Source organism: Ictidomys tridecemlineatus, chromosome 7 (assembly GCF_052094955.1).
Source record: "Ictidomys tridecemlineatus isolate mIctTri1 chromosome 7, mIctTri1.hap1, whole genome shotgun sequence".
NCBI lineage: Eukaryota > Metazoa > Chordata > Mammalia > Rodentia > Sciuridae > Ictidomys > Ictidomys tridecemlineatus.
This window is the reverse complement of record NC_135483.1, coordinates 181,491,457-181,511,867: the sequence shown is the minus strand read 5'-3', so window position 1 is coordinate 181,511,867 and position 20,411 is coordinate 181,491,457. Positions and strand designations below refer to the sequence as shown.

General features: G+C 46.7%; 1 protein-coding gene across 3 annotated transcripts; it reads right to left on the bottom strand.

Annotated features, from left to right (window-relative positions):
- Positions 1-1,788: 1,788 nt before the first annotated feature.
- Positions 1,789-18,191, bottom strand: Stk11ip (serine/threonine kinase 11 interacting protein). Of its 3 annotated transcripts, XM_021729992.3 has the most exons (25): positions 18,108-18,191; positions 17,831-17,916; positions 15,131-15,336; positions 14,847-14,921; positions 14,476-14,571; positions 13,925-14,032; positions 13,723-13,794; positions 11,335-11,461; positions 11,043-11,146; positions 10,825-10,920; positions 10,621-10,662; positions 10,273-10,419; positions 9,994-10,078; positions 9,090-9,449; positions 8,737-8,942; positions 8,222-8,338; positions 7,931-8,108; positions 5,815-6,045; positions 5,613-5,716; positions 4,520-4,617; positions 4,250-4,428; positions 3,995-4,076; positions 3,718-3,788; positions 2,929-3,176; positions 1,789-2,181 (listed from the first exon to the last, which is right to left on the bottom strand). In XM_021729992.3, exons 2-25 carry the CDS (start codon positions 17,889-17,891, stop codon positions 2,032-2,034), a joined length of 3,243 nt encoding a protein of 1,080 aa, XP_021585667.2. In that variant the 5' UTR covers positions 17,892-17,916; positions 18,108-18,191; the 3' UTR covers positions 1,789-2,031. The 3 variants fall into 3 exon arrangements, 2 of the variants coding, with proteins under 2 accessions (XP_021585667.2, XP_040123829.2); XM_040267895.2 differs by lacking the exon at positions 9,090-9,449; XR_005725876.2 differs by lacking the exon at positions 1,789-2,181 and having other exon boundaries at positions 3,098-3,176; positions 3,718-3,837.
- Positions 18,192-20,411: the final 2,220 nt, after the last annotated feature.

Genomic DNA, 20,411 nt, shown 5'->3' with positions numbered 1-20,411 from the left:
TACACATTGAAATTCCTGGACAGATACACAAAGAATCAGCAATATGTTTGTCTGAAAAGCAAATTTAGAGACCAGCAGCAACAAAGGCAACCCACTTTTTGCTTTATATTTAGGTACAATGTTTGTTTCTTCTCAGCTCTCCCAATAAATTTTAGAATAAAAGCTTTTGGGGGCTGGGGATGTGGCTCAAGCGGTAGCGCGCTTGCCTGGCATGCGTGCGGCCCGGGTTCGATCCTCAGCACCACATACAAAGATGTTGTGTCCGCCGAGAACTAAAAACTAAATATTAAAAAAAAATTCTCTCTCTCTCTCTCTCTCTCCTCTCTCTTAAAAAAAAAAAAAAAAAAAAAAAAAAAAAAAAAAAGCTTTTGAAATGTCCCTTCCTAATTTTTAAATACTTTGATCTCAAGGACTTAGAGATATGGTGGGCTGACCAGGACAGGGTTCCAGGTATAAGGCCCCAACTGTAACAGAGCCCCTACCCTCCTATCCTACTAAGCACTGAGGCCACAAACTGGTCAAGGCCTTAAATTGCCTGACCCAAAGTTATCTGGATTAATCACACTGCCACTCACAAATAGGAACCAAGAGCCAGGGCCTATAGATACAAATATATGGGTGACACTATTCCTACCATGTTTATTCTTGGGTGCAAGAAACAGATCCCCTAGCCCAGCTGGCTCAAATTGGAGTGGGGGTTTCTTTAATCAGGATCCTTCCAGTGGTTCATATTGGCTTAAACACACACAGGTTTTCTTTACTCAGGGACCCCAGGTGTTTTTTGTTTTTTGTTTTTTTTTTTTTTTTTTGAGAGAGAGAGAGAGAGTGTGTGTGTTTTTTTAATATTTATTTTTTTAGTTTTCAGCAGACACAACATCTTTGTTTGTATGTGGCCGGGCCTCACGCATGCCAGGCGAGCGCGCTATGGCCTGAGCAACATCCCCAGCCTGGACCCCAGGTTTTGATCCTACTCTCTCCATCTCAGCTCCATCTTCCTCTCTCTGCATGATTCCACTTTCAGGAAAGTTTTCCCCTAATGGCTAGCGGCCCCAGCCTATCTTCTCAGCAACTCTCAGGGAAGAAACTGGCCTCTTGGGTAAGCTGATGTGGCCAAAACCAGGACTAGGTGTTGGTGGGCCACATCAGATCACAAGAGCATTTCTGAGCTAATCACCATGGCGAGACAGAGAGGGAGAGGTGAAGGAATGGGATAACCAATGGAGCCATTGGCTGGGTGAGGCACTGCTATAAGAAGGCAAAAGCAGAAGACTCCAGATGCCAAGCCCTCCCTCCACAGCTCAATACCACAGTTCCTTTCCCCAGACACCCTCCACAATGGCCTGAAGTCCTCACTAGTTCTCAAATGAAATTCAAGAGTGAGAATCTAAGAGACCCAGCTATTTAATTGGCAGTGATTCGATGACTAGCCATATGACAGGAAGCTGCCAGCTGGAGGACTGAGTGCCCATGGGACAGGAATCCTACTTGATCCCATAAGCTGGGGCCACAGTAGGATTGGAGACAGGGTCTCAGTACAAACAAGTCTGCTCAGGGGGCTAGGGATGTGGCTCAAGCAGTAGCGCGCTCGCCTGGCATGCGTGCGGCCCAGGGTTCCATCCTCAGCACCACATACAAAAAACAAAGATGTTGTGTCCTCCGAAAACTAAAAAATAAATATTAAAAATTAAAATAATAAAAAAAAAAAGTCTGCTCAGGGATGCCCATTCAGAAAAAGTCAGGGAAATGGCAACTCTATGAACGACACATTCAACTACCTTCCACAACATCTGCAATACAAACTACTTTATTCATACCTGAGAAAAAGTGTGTGAGAAACATTCCCACTGACCATTTAGCCTGTCCCCTCAGGCCAGATCATTTTTCTTGTCCTTCCCTTCAGCCATAGGTCACTGAAAAATGCCCAAAGACTGGAGAAGTCTACAATCAGAGTCTGGAAGACAGATTCGGAGACCAAGAGAGGGAATCTCTGCAGCCTAGCTCCTGAGGTCAGGGCTAGGGTCAGCGTGGAAGTCATCGGTCCAGGTCCAGAGCCTCCTGGGTCACAGTTCGAAGTCCAATGGAAAACAACTCCTCCCAGGGCTCCCGTATCCAGGCCAGCAGTGCTGTCAGCTGTTCCTTACATACAACACGGAGTGCCCAGAAACTCTCCAGCCGAGACACCTGGCAGGCCAAGCAGTTAGCAAGGTGAGATGCACAGGGGGACAAGAAGGTCTCAGGGAAGGACCACCACCCTCCTTGGCTCATTGTTTCTCTCCCAACCCCCAAGCCTATGTCATTCCCCATAAAAGATGCTGACCCTGAGCCTTGAAGATAAGAGTCCAACCAAGCTGCTAGAGGGCTTTCCATCACTGTCTCATCTCTAATCTTCCCTGCTACACAAAATACAAGTTCTGGAATCAATTCCAAGGATTTGAGTGGGTTCGATTCCTGGCCCTATCACTTGTGACCTGAGCAAGTTGGTTAATGTCCTCAAGTCTCAGTTTCCTCATCTGTAAAACAGTACCAATAATAATATCTCCTCCTTACCTGGTAGTTATAAAGGTCAAACAGAGAGGTGATTACACAAATTCACAGCAGCCAAATGTCTCCCTAAAGGCTCCCTAGCTAATAAAGGGCTCCAAGGCCAGATGTTCCCACTGTCTACAGCTGCCATGCTCTCTAGTTGCTTCTTATTCAAACCCAAGGAACTTCTGATTCTTTACACCCTAATTCTGCGTTCCCTTCACTGTGCCTGCTCCTCCCTCAGCTCCATTCTCCCACCAATTCCCAGCCTTCCTAAACCCATTTCCACACTGCCCATCTCCAGTGTGAGCACATGTGTGTGTACACACACATACACACACCCTCTTCCTCTCTTTCTGCATCTGAGACACACACACACACACACACACACACACACACACACACCTCGTCATAGAAGACCAGCTGCAGGTCCTCAGGGGCCAACCGATAGAGCAGCACAGAGCTCAGGCTGCTGAGTGGCTGCTGCTCCCTGACCTGCACAGAAGGGCCCAGGACCAAGGGAGGGGCCTTCTCAGAGGCTTCACCAGATGCTCCTGGGAGTCGGGGCTCTTCCTGGGACCCTGCAGGGTCCTCATCTAACAGGTAAAGAGTCGTCAGCGTCAGCAACAGGGAAATAGGGCAGGTAGAGGGACCTAGAGGAAGAGAGGCAAGGTGAGGCCCAGAGTAAAAAGCTATGGAAGGCCTGGATCCCTGGAGGACAGTGTCCTAGCACTGCTCAGAAGAGGTACGAACCTCTTCAGGAATGGGCCACAAAGGAGCTTGTGCCCTGGGGACCAAAGCCCTCCCCTTCCCAAACTCCAGGAATCCCTACTTCCAAAACCTCTGAGAGGTGAGACAAAGAGAGCCCACCCCACCAGTTGCCCTGAACAGAAGCAAGGACCCATCTAGCCTTTCTGAAGGGATGAAGGGAACAGACCCAGCCAACTGGCCCACATCAGGGAAGACTGGACGCCAAAGCAAAGGTCTCTAAGCTACTGAGGGCCCCACCCAAACAGAGAAACAGAGAACACCCAGCTGTTGTGTGGGTACACCCATGAGGGGGATTCCAGATTCCTGAAAATGAGAGTTGTTATCGGGGTGCTGTGGAGGCATGGGGGCTGGCTGAGATAGGATACAGAGACTGGATGAGATAGGATACAGAGACCAAGGATACCTGCAGCATGGCGGCCTCACCTTCAACCAAGAATGCCCGAAGATAGAAGAACTGGGGAGCCTCTGAGGAAGCGACTTGTCCCAACAATGGCCTGGGAGCCGTGGCAGACACAGGAAGAGGGTCAGCCAGTGTAGGAAGGGCTTCAAGGGAGGGAATGGGTCAGGAGGAGCTCAGGGCCTGTGGGGAGGTGTGTACCCAAGGATGGGGGCAGGCTCAGGGCCTGTCTAGCATAGGACCATGTTTGGAATCTGTGGAGAGGGCCTGGGAACCAACCCCCACCCAGTCCTGTCTACTCACCAGAGCCGGTGCTGCGGGGTTACCTCCTCCTCTGTAGCAATGACAGAGTTCCTCTGGGTAGGGGGCAGAGACTGCAAGACACCTGAAAAGAGCCAGCCAGAGACAAGGAACCCTCAGAAAGCTCTGCTCTCCTCTATCCCAAGCTCTCCAATTTTCAACACCTGTCTATTCTCCATTGTATTGGGTTTCAGAAACCTCTAAAAGAGGCGAGTCCCATTTGGCCTCCTTACCCCGCCCTCGATGCCTCTATCTCACCAATGAGCTCTTCCAGGAAAGCCCGGCAACACCTGGCATCTCGGGGTAGCAGAACACAGCTACCCACACCAGTCACCCACTCCAGCCGTAGGCTCTGGCCTGCCAGGCCCAGCTCCATGCCACTCAGATCCTGCAGGGGAATGGCCAGGGTCGGCTGGAGCCAGCTAGCTGGAGGCCCGCTGTGGAAGGGGTACAGAGTGACCAAGAATAAGGACAGACTGAGAATGACAGACCCCAATGCTGCCCTGGCCACACACCTGGCTCACTCACCAGATCTCCCCTGTCACCTTCAACAGGTAAAGCCTATGATCAGACACGACCACAAGACACAGAAATTCCCCAGAGTGACCTGCTAATACTACTGGTACCTAAGGAGAAGAGAAAGTTGATGAGAAACCAAAATAAGAGAACCAGAAAAGCAAGTACCATACCAAAAGCTGAGCTGCTCTCCCCACCACTAATCAGTGTCACAATGACCTCGAGTCCCACTACTCTCCATCCACAGCACCACCCTCACTTAGATCCCCTGGTAGTCTCCTGACTGGTCCCCGTGACCCTTATCTGGGCCCTCTGACCTGCCCTCCATACTCTGCCAGATTGTCTTTTAATCACAAAACTTATCATCACTTCCTGCCTCAAATGCTGAGGTGGCTTGTGATAGCTCCTGGATCCAGTCCAAACTCCTTAACAGACACACCAACCTGCTCCCGAACAGACTCACCTAGGGACACCTGCCCCTCTCACACGGGCTCCCTACCCCCGCAGCTCTCCCCACAGGCCAGTCTCTCAAGCCTCTATGCGTTTGCTATTTTCTCCACCTGTAATTCTTTCTCCTTCCTACTCCTTGCTCATCTGTCAAGGCTTGGCTTCAACAGCATCCTCCAGGGAGGCTTCCTGGCCCTCTCAGGCGGCATCAAACACCCCTCCTGAGACCTTACCCCATTACGGCATATACACATTGCATGATATTGTCAGTTCCTCACACCAGACTCCAAGACTAAGGTCAAGATGAATCCTTAGTGTCCAGTACACATCAGGTGTCAATAGAAGGGTCTAATGACACGGTGCATTTGTAATGACTAGAGGCCCCATGTATTAGTGCCAGGTGCCATGCTGAGCAGGTGACAGACACTAGCTCTCAACCACCATACTGTGTAAGACAGGAAGCATTATCTCCATTGTGAGGGGGATGACTGAGGTCATGAGGAATGTGTCTACCACCACACAGCAGGGAACTGCTACAAGTGAAACCGGAAGCCAGATATGGTGGTTCCCAAGCACCTGGTCAGGCTCCCTTTGGAGCAATGGAGACAGTAGATACCATGGTCAGTTAGGGGCATGGGCAGTACCAGGTGACACAGACCTTGAGGCAGCACTGGAACTCTTCCTGGGCATCGCTGAACACCTCCACATCCAGGAAAAGCCGGAGTCGGTGGTCCACAGAGCGGAGGCCACAGCGCTCAGGGGCTGGGGGCAACCCGTGAGCCATCAGCCTACTCCCAGCCCCATCTCTGCTGCCCCTTCCCTCCCCTAAGCCATCCCAATCTTGCTTTGCCTATACTCACATGGACTGAGGCTCCAGCTGCTGTGGCCATGGGAGATAGGTGCCTGAGGTGGGACGATATCAGCACTGCTGGGGTGGTCACTGTGGCCAGGAGTGTCACAGACAGGACTAGAAGACTGAGAGGAAACTGGTGACTGTTGTCCATGATTCTGCTCCCTGTTGGAGGTTTCCTCAGACAGAGTCATGAGAACCACATGGTCACTACCACAGCTAGGACACACAGCAGGAGATTCTGGATAGAAATATGGACACAAGTCCTAGAAGCCTGCTCACACAGCATACCCCCACCACACTCACAGTACACCTGCTACTCTTGGAATCCCCAGGGCCACATCTAAGCTTCTTACGTGAGCACTATTCCCAAATCATCCCCAACTCCCTCTCCAGGCATAGTCACTGATGGATGACACCCATCCCAATGGGGACTGAGCTGACCTATGGCCCACAATCTCCTCAAAATACACCCTGGCTTCTAATTCTAGGCTCTCTCAGATTGATAGGGTTAAACTCAACGAGCCTGATCTGGTCCGGTCCCACAGCCTTGGGCTGACCAAGTACTTCAGTATTCTGGCATCAATGTCTGAAAAACCAAATGAAGAGACTGGGAAAGGCAGGGAGGACTCTGGTACCAGATGTGGATTCTATTCCAGACTCCACTGCAATGGCTCTATAATCAGGCCAGTCATCTCTGCTCTGAACCTCACCGATCAGATGAGCATGAAAACAGTGTTATCTTACAGGGTTGGTGGGTCAGCTGAGTGGAAGCAGGTAAAGAATTCAGGACATGGATCAATAAGGACAGCTTCGAGATGCTAGGTGCGTGCTAGCTCCCACACCATATTATCACATCTCAGCCCCATCAAAACTCTCCCCATCCCATTTTGAAAATGAGGAAAGATCAGATAATTTACACAGACTAATAATAACAGCAGTCACCATATATGAGGGACTTTGTTTTGTGTCAGGCACTGTGCTCAGCACTGTCACATTTAAATCTTGTAAGAGCATCGTGGTGGGGGGGTCATTTTCTTTTGTTCAGATGAGGTAACTGGAGTCCAGATCAAATGAGCATGCAGCACATGGTAATGTTCATTAGTAATGAACATTCAGGGGTGACCCCAGAGGCTGCAGGGTCTGTGGAGTACAGCCAGGGCCCAGGAAGGAGTGGGACTATTTCCACTTGCTTATGTGCCACTGGAGCTACTGGGCTATAGTCACCTGGGCAGGCTCTGGGAGGGGAGCAGGGTAGGGCTCAATTTTCTGAATTACATCTTAATGTTCTGCTGGAGCTACTGCTAAGAAAAAAGTGACTAATAAAAAACAATGTTTTGCCAAGTACAGTAGTGTACACTTGTAACCCAGCAACTGGGGAGGCTGAGGCAGGAAGACCACAAGTTCAAAACTAGCCTCAGCAATTTAGCAAGACCCTTAGAGAGACCCTGTCTCAAAATAAACAAACAAATAAATAAATAAATAAATGGGCTAGAGATGTAGCTCAGTGGTTAAGTGTCCCTGAGCTTAATCCCTGCTACAAAAGAAAAACAAAACAAAACAAAAAAAGTCATTTAACATAACTATTAACCAGAATATTCCTGTTTTCAAAGACTTGGCTTTTTGATTGGTCCACAATGGGAGGAACTTGTTTTAAAGAACAGAATATGAAGAGATGCCACAAAGTCGTTTGTTATTAAGTAGCTTACATGGTCAGTCAGGCAAAGACAAACTACATCAACTCCCAAAGCCATTCTCAGAGGGCAGCATAGCAACCTGACTCTACAGTAAAGGCTCACTGGATTTTATGTTATTTCTGAAATATTAGCCAAAAATACCCAAAAAGCCTGCAAGTTATGAAAAATTAATGAGTATGTTTAAGCATGGTTGGGGATTATATTTCCTCACTAAGAGAGGAAAAAACCAAGATGTAGTTCCATCTTTTTCAGATTTCTTTTTTTATAAACATAGCAGACAAGTAGTTTTACTTTTCCTTCTGGTAGAATGATTGGTCCCCATTACTCTAGGCCTTCCTCCCTGGGGCTGCTCTTCTACACTCCCCCACTCAGAGCTGCCTTCCCTGAAGTGGGGAAGCTGTGCTGGCAAGGAGGTCAGGGGCAAGGTACCTGTCTTTTGGAACAAAGGCCTCCAGCCTTCCTCACCATCCGGTCCCAACCCAGTCTCCTCTGGCTTGAACACACAGCCACAACGCAGACACTGGAATCTGGTCCCCAGTGGGTCCCTGGCCTCCCTAAGCTGCTGCTGTGCCACAGTGGTGAAAGGGGTTAGCACAGCAAGTAGCTCCTGAAAGAAGGCAAGCAGAAGGCAGCTGTGAGCAGGCAGACCTCAGAACAGACTCCCGGACCTGCTGCCTGGGGCTCTTCTCATCTCCCCTACAGCCTTCTGGTCCCCATCACCTGGACAGCTGCATGAGCATCAGATTCCAGAACCACATAGCGACGCAACTTCCGGTCAGGGCAAATATAGGAAAAGCGCAACACAAGTATGGGGGCCCCAGGGAGCAGACCTGAGCCCTGCATGGGAAGGAGAAAGCAGAAGAAAACAATAGGAGGTAGGGAGTTATGGTTATACGGAATATGGAGAAGAGAAATAACTGCAGACCCCATTTAAATGCTGGAGCTGACACCCAAGTCTTGGGCAAGGATCCCCTCCTCTGCCCAGCTTCCTACACAGCTTGCCATCATGCTCCAGGCCCCTGAAGTACCTCTCCTAGGCTCCAAGTGCCCACAAGAGATGGTGGGAAACACTCAGTCTGGTGCTGGCATATAACACCACCATGTTGTCAGCTGACTCCTGAAAAAGCCCAGGGCCTCTTCCAGGACCCTACCCACACTTGACTAGGTAGAGTCTCTGGACCCAGAGCATCCAGTGGAGGGGTGCTAAAGTCAGGAGTCTTGGAGGTGCCACTCACCTCAGGCACCGGCTCTCTCTGGGTTCTCATCTCGGGCTCTAGCTCAGCCACTACCAGACTCTGCAGCTCCAGTCGCTCCAAGGTTCGAGCTGCCTGGAGTTCTACCTCAAACAAGTGGGTGGAAGTGATCCGGAGAAAGCATTCCCGGCCCTGCACACCTTCAGGCCCTTGCAAAGGGCACACCAACATAGGGCGGCAGAGCTCCGCTGTGGAGAGACCAAGAGAAAAGCCCTGGAGGAATGAAATGAACCCAGAGTCTCTGCCTCCCATGAGTGGCCATGGTTGTTCTGAAATCTCCTGGACACTGGAACACTGGCTGGCCCCAGCCTGCCCCATAGTCATAAGATGCTCACCTTCTACTTCCTTCCATTCCTGTTCCTCTTCTTCCTCCTGTCCCTCCTTTGCTCCCTCTTCTTTTTCCTCTTCCTCCCTATCTTCCTCTTGGGGCTCCAGCTCCACCCTACCCTCTTCAGACATTTTATGTGGTGATTCCTCAGGACCTCTGGCTTCCTTCTCTGGGGCCAGGGGACCAGGTAGAGTCTCTGGACCCAGAGCATCCAGCAGAGGGGTGCTAAGGTCAGGAGTCTTGGACGTGGCCAGATGGGGGCTCCCAGAAGTCTCCAGGTGGTTCCTATACTGCAGCCAGTCACAGCCAAACCGCTCCCTGAAACTATTCAGGAGCTCGAGTTCCCGATGCTGTTGTACAAACCACCCTGGGGGAAGAGGGTAAGATGCACAGCTGAGCAGGCCCCAGCCCCTACCCCAAAGACCCCAGCTTCTTTCTATGAGTACTCCTCAATGTAAAGCAATGGGAGGACTGCAGGCTCCCTCCCAGCAGCACGTCCCCAAGCATGTCCTATGTAACACTATGGTCACACAATGAGCAACTGCACTTTGCTACTTCTAAAGAGCCACAAACACAGTAACATAAGTAAAGCCCCGAGATGGCCCACAGGAAAGAAATCTATTTTTTTGTTTAACCTAGCACTTCCCAAACTTACCTGGCCACAAAATCCTTTTATTATGACCTTTTGATGCCCCTCAAAGTTAATGCTCCCTGAAAAGCTTTAGAAAATGCTACCCAGGAGCAGTTCCTTCTCCTTTCCTTAAACTTAAAAGACAGACTAAAAATACCTTTGCAGTGCTTCATACTGCCAGAAAAATCAAATTTCTCCGACCAGGCCTTCATAGATCTTTATCAAGACTAGAGAGAGCTGGAGCAGAGTAGGAGCTGGCGATTAGGTGAAGCTAACTTACCGGCAGGAGAGGGATCCAGAGTTCGGGGCTCCGGATCTGTATCACTGGGCTCTGAGATGCTTGCCCGCCTCACCCGGACTCGGTTCTGGGTTGGGCAGAGGGACACAGTTCTACATCAGCCAGGCCTCCAGCCCTGCCCTCCATTGACACCCACCCATCTTACCAAAACCACACAACTACTAGCAAGGAAAAGGCCCTACTACTGTCAGTCCATCAATAACCCAGAGTCTCCACAAAAAGACCCAACCCCAGGCACAAAGCAGCAAGGATGACACTTACCTTAACCTTACGCAGCAGGGGCTGGGCCATGATGCCCCCTGAAGAGAGGCTATCACTCAGCTCAGGACCACCTGAAGTTTCAGTGGTACTCCCCACCGGCCAGGGCAGAGGTAGGACCATGGGGCCAAGCCCTGAAGATGCAGGGGTCTGGTGTGTGACAACAGGAAGAAGTGAGAGGTGCTCAGTGGAACACCTCTGCCCCACCCAACTTTGCCAAGAAGCAGACCCTACTTTCCAGCCACTGGAGAGAGGAAGTCACCAGCCACTTCTGTCACCCCTCTAACACCCTCCCTTCATGCCTTCACCCATCAGCCTTGCCATCCTGCTCCACTACCCCACCTCACTGACCTGAAAATCCTTCAGTGACAAGACCTCGCCATCAAGAAGGAACTGCACAAAGACAATGGAAGAGGAGGAGGGCTTTCGGTAGAGCCATCACCAAGGAGTTCAGGTATTAAAAGACAACAGGGACCCGAGATGGCAAGAGGGCACAGAGGTGGGGTAGGATTTGGAGAAAAGGGGAAGCAGAGTGGACACAAGATAATCACTCACGCTGTGGGCAGCATCCCTAACCCGGGGTGATAAGTACTGGACGGTGGCCACACGATGGGCAGGATGGAACCACAAAGGGTTCCCCTCCAGGTAGAGCTGAGGGGAAGGAGAAGAGAATGAGGAGGGCCTGGGGTTCCTCCTGTGGGAAGAAAGCACTGACCTCCATAGGAGGACCAGGCACAAAAGTGGCTCCTGAACCCTTGAAGCATCCATGTCACCTTGCGGAGCTCAGCCAACAGCCACAGAGGTGACAGCTCCTTGTGTCCTTCCAGCAGGTTGTATGCCACATCCAGGTGTCTCAGGTTCCTCAGTTGCTCCAAGCCTGGGGTGGAAGTGAGAAGGGAGGAATAGTGTTGGAGTGAGTACATGGGTATGGTGGTGGGTGTGCTGGGGGAGGGTACAGGAAATAGACAAATCAGAGTGCCTTAGCCATATGGTCCCTGGGCTACCTCAAGCCTTGTATTTCCTCCCATTCACCTCCACATGTGCCCCATCACACTTCCCACTCACCTTGTAGGCTCCGAAGCTCATTGCCTCGCAGTATCAAGATCCCGAGAGCAGCTCCTGAAGGTCCCATTCTTGGTACCAAGTGCAAGCGATTATAGGAGATGTCCAGATGGTAGAGTTCAGACAAATCCTTCAGCGGGACAGGGAGGACAAAGGTTCTCACCTTGACCAAACTCTAGTTAGGGTCCTCTGGGCCTTCTGGACATGGCCTTCCCATTCTACCTATGAAAGCTGCAAATTCTCAGCACAAACGATTTCACCCACATTGATCCCCACATTAAATGACCTGAACAAACACTAGTATAGTTCCTAACAGCTCCAGGTTGCACCCAAGGATGGTGACTCCAACCTCCTGAAATTCCTGCCTGGGAAAACTCAAGAATACAAACAAAATGTCCTGTTTGTTCCAGCCAACCTTTGAAGACAGTCTATCTCCCAGCCTCTGTGGGAGGGCAAGGACTTAACTTTGATAAGTGCCAGTTAATTAGCAAATTCAGATGGGTTTATTCAGACAACATCCCCTTTCCTGCTTTCTACTTCCCTGATTGTAAGCCCCCACTTCCCCTATTATTTATTTAAAACATCTAGGCATCTCTGCATGAATCAAAGTGGAATTCAGTGGATTTATCTTTGATGTATAGGAATGTGTTTGATTTATGGGTGTTGATTTTGTATCCTGCTGGCAAAACTGGAAATCCTATGTAGCAAAATGAAATTAAACCTCTATCTCCCATCCTGCACAAAAATAAAGTAGATCAAAGACTTAGGTACTAGAACAGAGACCCTATGCCTAATGAAGAAAAAGTAGGCCCAAATCTTCACCATGTGGGCCTAGGATCTGACTTCCTTCACAAGACCTCTAAGGCACAAGAAGTAAAATCAAGAATCAATAAATGGGATGGATTCGAATTATAAAGCTTCTTCTTAGCAAAAGAAATAATCAATGTGAGGAGAGAGCCTATAGATTGGGAGAAAATCTTTACCACATGCACCTTCAATAAACCATTAATCTCTAGAATATATAAAGAACTCAAAAACCACCAAAAAAACCTAATAACCCAATCAATAAATGGGCTAAGAAAACTGAACAGATACTTCACAGAAGAAATACAATCAATCAACATATATATGAAAAAGTGTTCAATGTCTAAGCAATTAGAGAAATGCAAATCAAAACTACATCTCACTCCAGTCAGAATGGCAATCATCAAAAATATAGGCAACAATAAATGCTGGCAAGTATGTGGGGAAAAAAGTACACTCATACATTTCTGGTGAGGCTGCAAACTGGTACAATCACTATAGAAAGCAGTATGGATATTCCTCAGAAAACTTGGAATGGAACCACCATTTGGTCCAGCTATACCACTCCTTGGTTTATACCCAAAGGACTTACCACAGTGATGCAGCAACATCAATGTTTATAGCAGCTCAATTCATAATAGCTAAACTATGAAACCAACCTAGGTGGTTTTTAGATAAATGGATAAAAAAAAATGTGGTATATATATTCAATAGAACATTACTCAGCTTTAATGAATAAAATTATGGCATTTGCCAGTAAATGGATGGAGTAGGAGCATATCATGCTAAGCGAAATAAGCCAATCCCCAAAAAACACAAGCCGAATGTTTTCTCTAGTATGCTGATGCTAATTCACAACTGGGGGCGAGGAGACTAGAGACGAATAGAGTTACCTTAGATTAGGTAGAGGGAAGTGAAGGGAGGAAATGCGGGGACAGGAAGGATAAAAGAATGAAACCGACATTATTGCTCTATCTATATATGTGACTGCATGACCAATGTGATTCTACAACATGTACTATCAGAAAAATAAGAAATTATATCCCATCTACTTATGATATATCAAAGTGCATAAACAAAGTCTACTGTCATGTGTAACTAATTAAAACAAATTAAAAAATTTTTTTAAAGTGGAATTCAGTTCACATTGAATCCTCTTCCCTATTGCAATAGTTTATTGTATGACTGGTTAAAATCTGTTCTTACCACTTTTAATACCCAGCTTTGTTTATCCTTCACAAGGACAAAAAGATACAGAAGGGTTCCACCATCACCACAAAAGGAACTGGGCAATACGCTAAGTTACAGCGGGCACTCTTTACAACCATCTATACAAAAATAGGTATTCCTACAATTTCTACTTCATAGGGAACAAACCAACAAGCTAGCTTATTTAATCCAAGTCACACAGGTGTTAGATACTGAGATTCAAGCTGTGCCTTGTCTTATCTAGAGCCCAACACTACCAGAAGGGTGTGGCTTCACCCAGAAGGCAAGCACAAGGAAAGGACCAGTGGGTCCAGAAGCGTGGTGGGAACAGAGCAATTCAAGGCCCAAATGTGCCAGCCACCAGCTGCTCACACTCACCATCAGGAAGCCTTTGCAGTCCTGGACTTGATTGTGGCTCAAATTTAAGAAGCGCAGAGCTGACAAGAGACGCTGAGGAGGATGGAAAGAGGAAGCAGAGAACAGATCTTCATACAAGGTCACCTCATTGACCAGCAAGCCCTCCTCCCTAAAGACCCAACCTTGCCCTTGCCCAAAGCCACCTTCCCTCTGAGGAACTCACCAGGGAGCTGTCCAAGGCGGTGAGCGCATTGTAGCTGAAGTCGGCAGAAAGCAAAGCCAGCCAGGGGAGGGCAGAGCAAAGGTCACCACCACAGGCTGAGAGGAGTTCCTGGGCAGGAGACAAGCAAAGCACCTCATTAGTCCCCTCACCCTCCTGCCCACACCATACTCTATCATTCATTCATTCTCTATATACCAGACTTCATTTGGACTCAAAGAAAACCCAGATCCCTGTCCCCAAGGACTATACTATGGAAAGAGTAAGAAAGTACACACCAGAATGTTTAATACAGCATGAATGCTGTGGAGTTACAGGGGAGGCAGCGAGGACACAAGATCACAGGAGGGAGCAAGAGAGAATATCTGAGCTTTGTTTTGTTTTCTGGTTTTTTGATTATTTATTTGAGTTTTTTGCAGTGCCAAGGATGTAACCCAGGTCCTTGAGCATGCCAGGCAAGTGCTCTATCACTGAGTTACGCCCTCAGCCCTCAGAGCTTGGTTTTCTGTGTCTCCCAGGACAGAGCATCGGGGCCCACCCCTCACTCTCCTCACCTCTAGTGCCTGGATGCTCTTGCTACAAATCAGGGTTTCCAGCTGGGAGTAGATGCCACGAAGGCCATGCAGGCAGTGGAGGGGGACACCTCGGAGCTAGGGCAAAAACGGAAAGGAGGGGGGAGGCAGAACTGCACAGAAGACAAGCACCTCATGCCTATCTCCCAGGATGGGGAAAAGGGAGAAGATGACAAAGCCCAGCTATGGTTCAGGGAAACATTAAATGGAAGAGTACTGATACCACATTACTGCAGAGCAGGGGTACACTCATGCCTAGCCTCTCCTCCAAGAGGCCAACTCTCTATCCCAAGCCCCAAATGAATACTTCACATTGGATTTTGTACAATGACATCCCCCAACACCCCCCATACCTCCAGCTGCCGAAGAGACTTGAAGGGAAAGATCTTGATGGGCCCTGGGAGGCCAGGACCAGGGATATGGACCAGCTACAAGAAAAATATTTCAGGTTACTGAGGCACAGCATCCTTTTCGTTAGCATCCCTTTCATTAGCATCCCTCTCTCAGCACAACCACCCACGCCTCTGGCATCATCTGGATTTCAGCCCTGCAGACTCTCAGCACCATTACCCCACCCCCAGTCTCTATCATTCCCCCCAGCTCTTTGCACATCCTGACCCATATCCACCCACAGAACCTTGAGTGAAAGCGTTTTCTGCAGCACATCGAAGAGGAACTGAAGCTGGAGGATGATGGGGGAGTCGGCGGGGTGGGAGGGAAGAGCCACAAAGCCTGTCTGACCAGGACCCCATGGCCCCAGGTATAGCTCAAATATACGGTTCAGTTGCTGCAGTGTGGTAGTCAGCAGGCTCAGTGTGCTACAGCCAGACAGGACCACATCCCCTGCAAGGAGAGGGGCAGACAGAAAGGAGAGTATATTGAAAGGGTCTTTCCCTTCTCAAACCTTCGCAATAAGTAACACTGCTAAGCTTTCTATGCTGCATTAACTCAATTTTACATAAAAGTCAAATGGACATTTTATGTTGATTTCTTTTTCTGATTGCAAAAATAACATGTACATTTATAGAAACTTTCAAATAGTACTAAAATGCATGTCAGAAAATAATCATATATTTAAAGTGCTACGGTATTATTACTCTATGTTAAAACTGCTCTCTAATGAGACTGTCATCCTTGAGCAAATCTTTTTGTCACCCTGGTACTTGTCACTGGTCCTAAAAAAAGTGTAGTTATGGGGTTGGGATTGTAGCTCAATGTAGCTCTTGCCTACCATGTGTGAGGCACTGGGTTTGATTCTCAGTACTAGATAAAAATAAATAAATAAGGTCTGGGGTTGTGGCTCAGCAGTAAAGCACTCGCCTAGCACATTCGAGGTGCTGGGTTCAATCCTCAGCACCACATAAAAATAAATAAATAAAATAGAGGTACTGGGCCTAACTACAAAAAAAAAATTAAAAATAAATAAATAAATAAAGTAAATGTATTGTGTCCATCTACAACTAAAAATACTTTTTTTTTTTTTTTTTTTTTGTAGTGCTGGGGAATGAACCCAGGGCCTTTTACACGTAAGGCAAGCACTCTCCAACTGAGCTATATCTCCAGCCCCTAAAAATACTTTTTAAAGTGCAGTTATAAGCTACATATGGAGAATTTTTTAAAAACTTTCTAGAAAATAAGGATAGTCAAAGGATGTTACAGAAATACTATACCCTCCACCCAATGTTTATGTTTTATTTATCTATAGTACAATGTCAATATCAAAAATTGGTATTGCTTGGTGCAGAATCATGGGGGTCAGTTTTAATACAATTAATTGATTATCATCATCAAAGTAAAACTGTTTCCCACTATAAAATCTTCTGAATTTTAATCAGGAAGCAGTTTTTCAAATACAAGTAGAGATTTTATTACAACAGTCCCCCTCATCCACAAGGAATACTTCCTAAGACCCTCAGTGGATGACTGAAATCATGAATCGTCTAGAGCTCTTTACATATGTGCCATGGTTTTATCCTATAAACAAGTAACTAAGATAAAGTTTCATTTATAAATTAAGACCAAAAAGAGATTACTAACAATAATTAATTATAAAATAAAACAACTATAACAATGTATTGTAATAAGTTATTTAAAACTTTAAAAATTTGATATTGCCACAACACACTGTGCAGTTACACAGTTCTATGCTATTTGTGGAGATTCATGCAACCACCACTACAATCAAGATATAAAACTATTCCAACACCAAAAAGATCTGCCTCTCACTACTACTTTCATAGTCACACATTCACACTTCCCATCATTTCTAACCCCTGGAGACACATCACATTTTTGCTGAATAAATAAACAATTCCTACAACTTGCATGAAGGATTTTCTATGTACCAGACACTAAGGATAGATACAGACATGGTTCAAGGGCTCTTCCCACCCTCAAAGAGCCTCCCAGTCTAGAAGAGATAAGACGTGTGCACAGTTATTAATACAAACCAGAAAATACCACTGCTATAAAGATAGATTCCACAGATACCATCAATGGGAGTGCAGAGTGAGAGAGAGGACAACTAAACTTAACTGGGTAACATGTGCCAAATGACTGTGTTACCTCATTTAAACCTCATCAGAATCTCCCAAAGTGAAGCACTATTAACTTCCTCTTAAGAGAAAACTGAGTCACAAAGAATCTTGATTGCACTCATATGACTGGTAGGAGTGGCTGCTTCTTTCTGGTCTCAAAGCCAAGGCTTGTGAACAACTACTGAAATTCTGAAGTTTCACTGTGCCCAGGCAACTATAACAATAGAGTTTCCAATTTTGAACAGTCACTACATGTGTATACATGGTACTAAATGCTTTACGTGAATTAAAATGAATTCCCCAAAACTTTCTAGTTAAGTACAATAATTTTGTCAGATTTCTGTTGAAAAAAAAACTGAGGCTCAGAAAACTTTAAACAAATTGACCAAGTTTGAAAGACGGTTAAGGTTTCAACCTAGGTGGCTTTGACTTCAAATCTCATGCTATTTTAACTTTATAAAGTACCATACTTGGTGCCTTGCTATACAACAACGATTATGATCTGTCCCTGGTGTACAGAGGATTACAGTCAAGTAAGGATCATTTCCCTTTGAGAGTATAAAGAGAATGCGTGGAGGAAGTGATACTGGAGCCTGGTCTCTATGGAAGGCTAGAATTTACATTGTCAGAGTCGAAGGGCATTGCAAACAGCTAACAAACTCTGGAGGACTAACGATATGAATGAACTCTGACACCTCGTAACGCGTGTTAGACACAACTCCGTGATTCAGGGCGTGTCTCCGGAAGGTGAGGAGAATCCCACCTCTCCTGAGGCCCAGTTCAACCGGAAGTCCACTCACCGGACTCCCGCAGCAGCCCCGCGAGCTTCCACACCACAGAGTCCCGAGAAGCGGTCGTCATGGCCACGGGACGCCGGAGGCGGAGCCTGGGAAAAGAGGAAGCGGAAGAGCCTCAGGTGGGCGGTGGTGCCAAAAACACAGGGTGTCAACGCAAAAGAAAGCGTCGCGTGGACAGAAAAGCAAGAAAGAGAAACGAGAAAGAGCGTCCTCCAGGGCGCCCTTTCGAGGAACATAGAGCCTAGCCATCTAGACCGACCCTCCAGTCCCGGCCTCCTACCAGTCCTGCAGCCCGGCGCCTAGATGTGATGGACAGGAAGTCCCGCCCCGGAAAAGAGGTGAGCCGAGGACGACCGGAAGACACGCCTCCGTTACCGGAAGCCACGCCTCAAGACGCGCAAACGTGTCGGAGGGGGCAGGGGGAGACGGAGGGGGCTGGGAGGTGCTGGAGGGGGTCCGGAGGGGGCCCGGCGTGGCCCAGAGTAGAGGGCCTCCGTCACCTTCCTGCTCACTCTGCTTGGCTCTTGGTGATGCCTAAAATTTGACTCTTGCAGACAGGGAGAAGAAGCAGTTGGGAGAAATGGAATTTTCTGTTAATTAGTAAAAAAACTCATTCAAAGCGAACACTTGTTTTTCAATTAAAAGAAAGGGTGTCCCCTGGAAAGACTTTTTTCGGTAGCTGTTAAAAGAACTGAGGCCAGCGGAGGTGACACCTGTGGGGTCTCTTTGTCTCCTTTTCCTTAGTCTTTAAACTGTTTTTCCTTAAGCAATATCAGGCTCTCAGATTAGCCGCTGGTAATGCCACATGTGAACCTAGCCCTTTGTTTTTACTGTTTGGTCTCATCACACCTGAATGGAAAAGTTGTTATCTCAGTTTGAAAATGAGAAAACAGGTTCGGGGAGGCCAGGTTAGTTGCCAAGGTCATTCAATTAGTAACCCATAGCGAAAAGACTGCAAAAGTTTCTTGGTTGCAAGTTTCCATTGTAGCTTTTACTGGGCTTCTGGTCAGATGCTTACGTCAGCTGCTGAACTAGGTTAAGAAAAATGTCTTAACAGAATTTATGGTTTTCTGGAAGGGTTTCTTTTATAACGTGCCCCTTTTCTGCCGAAGAAAATAAAAATGAATTGTAAGTCAGTAGAGAGTAAGAATAGGATCATATTTATCTTTTTTCTTAATTGCCAAATTTGAAGGATTTGATTTTCTAAAGACAGATATTTGAAATGATAAATATATTCTCCTAAACCGCATTAATTTAGTGTTGTGATCTAAGCCAAAAGCCTAAAAGTTGGTTAAATGAAATAAGTAGAAGTATATCATGAACAGCAAGCAGAGCAGTTCACAGATACAAAATCGGAGTAATACAATCTATGTTGAATTGTTAATTCCATGACTTGATGATTGTCGTCTCTTGTTTATCAATCACCTGGTACTGGGGAGGGCAGGGGCTCCCTCACTGTAACTGCCAACTCAACCTCTCAGGAAAAAAAAAAAAAAAGATTTGAAGTTCCTAATATTGCAGGAACTGTTTTCCTTCTGGCCTCCCCAGTCCACAGTTATTTTCTGAGAATTGCTCCATTCATAGGGGTAGCAACTGTAGCCAGGTTTGTTCTATATTCCTTTGCTTCCAGACATGTGAAAGTGAAACAGAAGCAAAGAAAGCTGAATTACAGAGGGAAAGAAAAACAGATTTACTGAAAGAAGCAACAGGAGATGAAGTAGTTCTTGTTTCCATCCCCCTGTGAGGCCCACTCCCCTTTCTGGCCTTGGCCTACAGGCAAAGCTTTGGCTGCCTTCCAAAGAATTCTCTTTTTTTTCCCCCCTGCCTAAGTTAGTTTGAGTGTACTTCTGTAAATTGTTACCATAAGAACCTTGACGAAGATAAAACTCTTCCAAAAATTAGTCAAAAGGAAAAAGAAAACCTTGTTTACTATGTCAGCCCCCCAGAAATACATTTTATATGTAAAATATTTTGAGAGTATGCCAGAGCTATATGAAGAAAACAAGAGAACTCAAAGGACATAAAAATGACCTAAACAAACAAAGAGATCATGTCCTGATGGGAAAATTTGATATTACAATGATGTCAATTCAGTGCAATTTCAATCCCTAACCCAGTGGGATGATTTTTAGAAGTTGATGAGTTGATTCTAAAATTCATTTGGAAGACTAAACACATGAGTGCAGCCAAGAAACTTTGAAGAAAAACAACAAAACATGAGGCCCTAGTAGGGGCCTTGTGCTACAAGATAGCAAAATGTCTTATAAAGTCAGAGTGACCAAAGCAGTGCAGTAATGACAAAGAAATAGACAAATATTAATAAATCAGTGAGACACAACACAGAAGCAACCATGATTACAAGGGATTTTTTTTTTTTTACTGTACATTATAAAATTGACTTCAAATCAATGGGATAATAATGTAACCTATTCAATAGTTTTGAAACAACTAGCTGTCCATCCAGAAAAAGCTGTTTCTTCCCTTACATCCTGCACATTAGATTCCAGAAAGATTAAAGAAACAGTTTTTTTTTTTTTAATTAAATCTATGGGGGCTGAGATTGCGGCTTAGCAGTTGAGCACTT

Coding starts and splice junctions, on each gene's coding strand:
- Stk11ip (XM_021729992.3), bottom strand. CDS start 17,891: ATGACGACCGCTTCTCGGGACTCTGTGGTGTGGAAGCTCGCGGGGCTG. Junction 10,663..10,824: donor TTAGGGATGCTGCCCACAGC/GTGAGTGATTAT, acceptor GTCTTTGTGCAG/TTCCTTCTTGATGGCGAGGT. Junction 5,717..5,814: donor CAGCTGGAGCCTCAGTCCAT/GTGAGTATAGGC, acceptor GGTTGCCCCCAG/CCCCTGAGCGCTGTGGCCTC.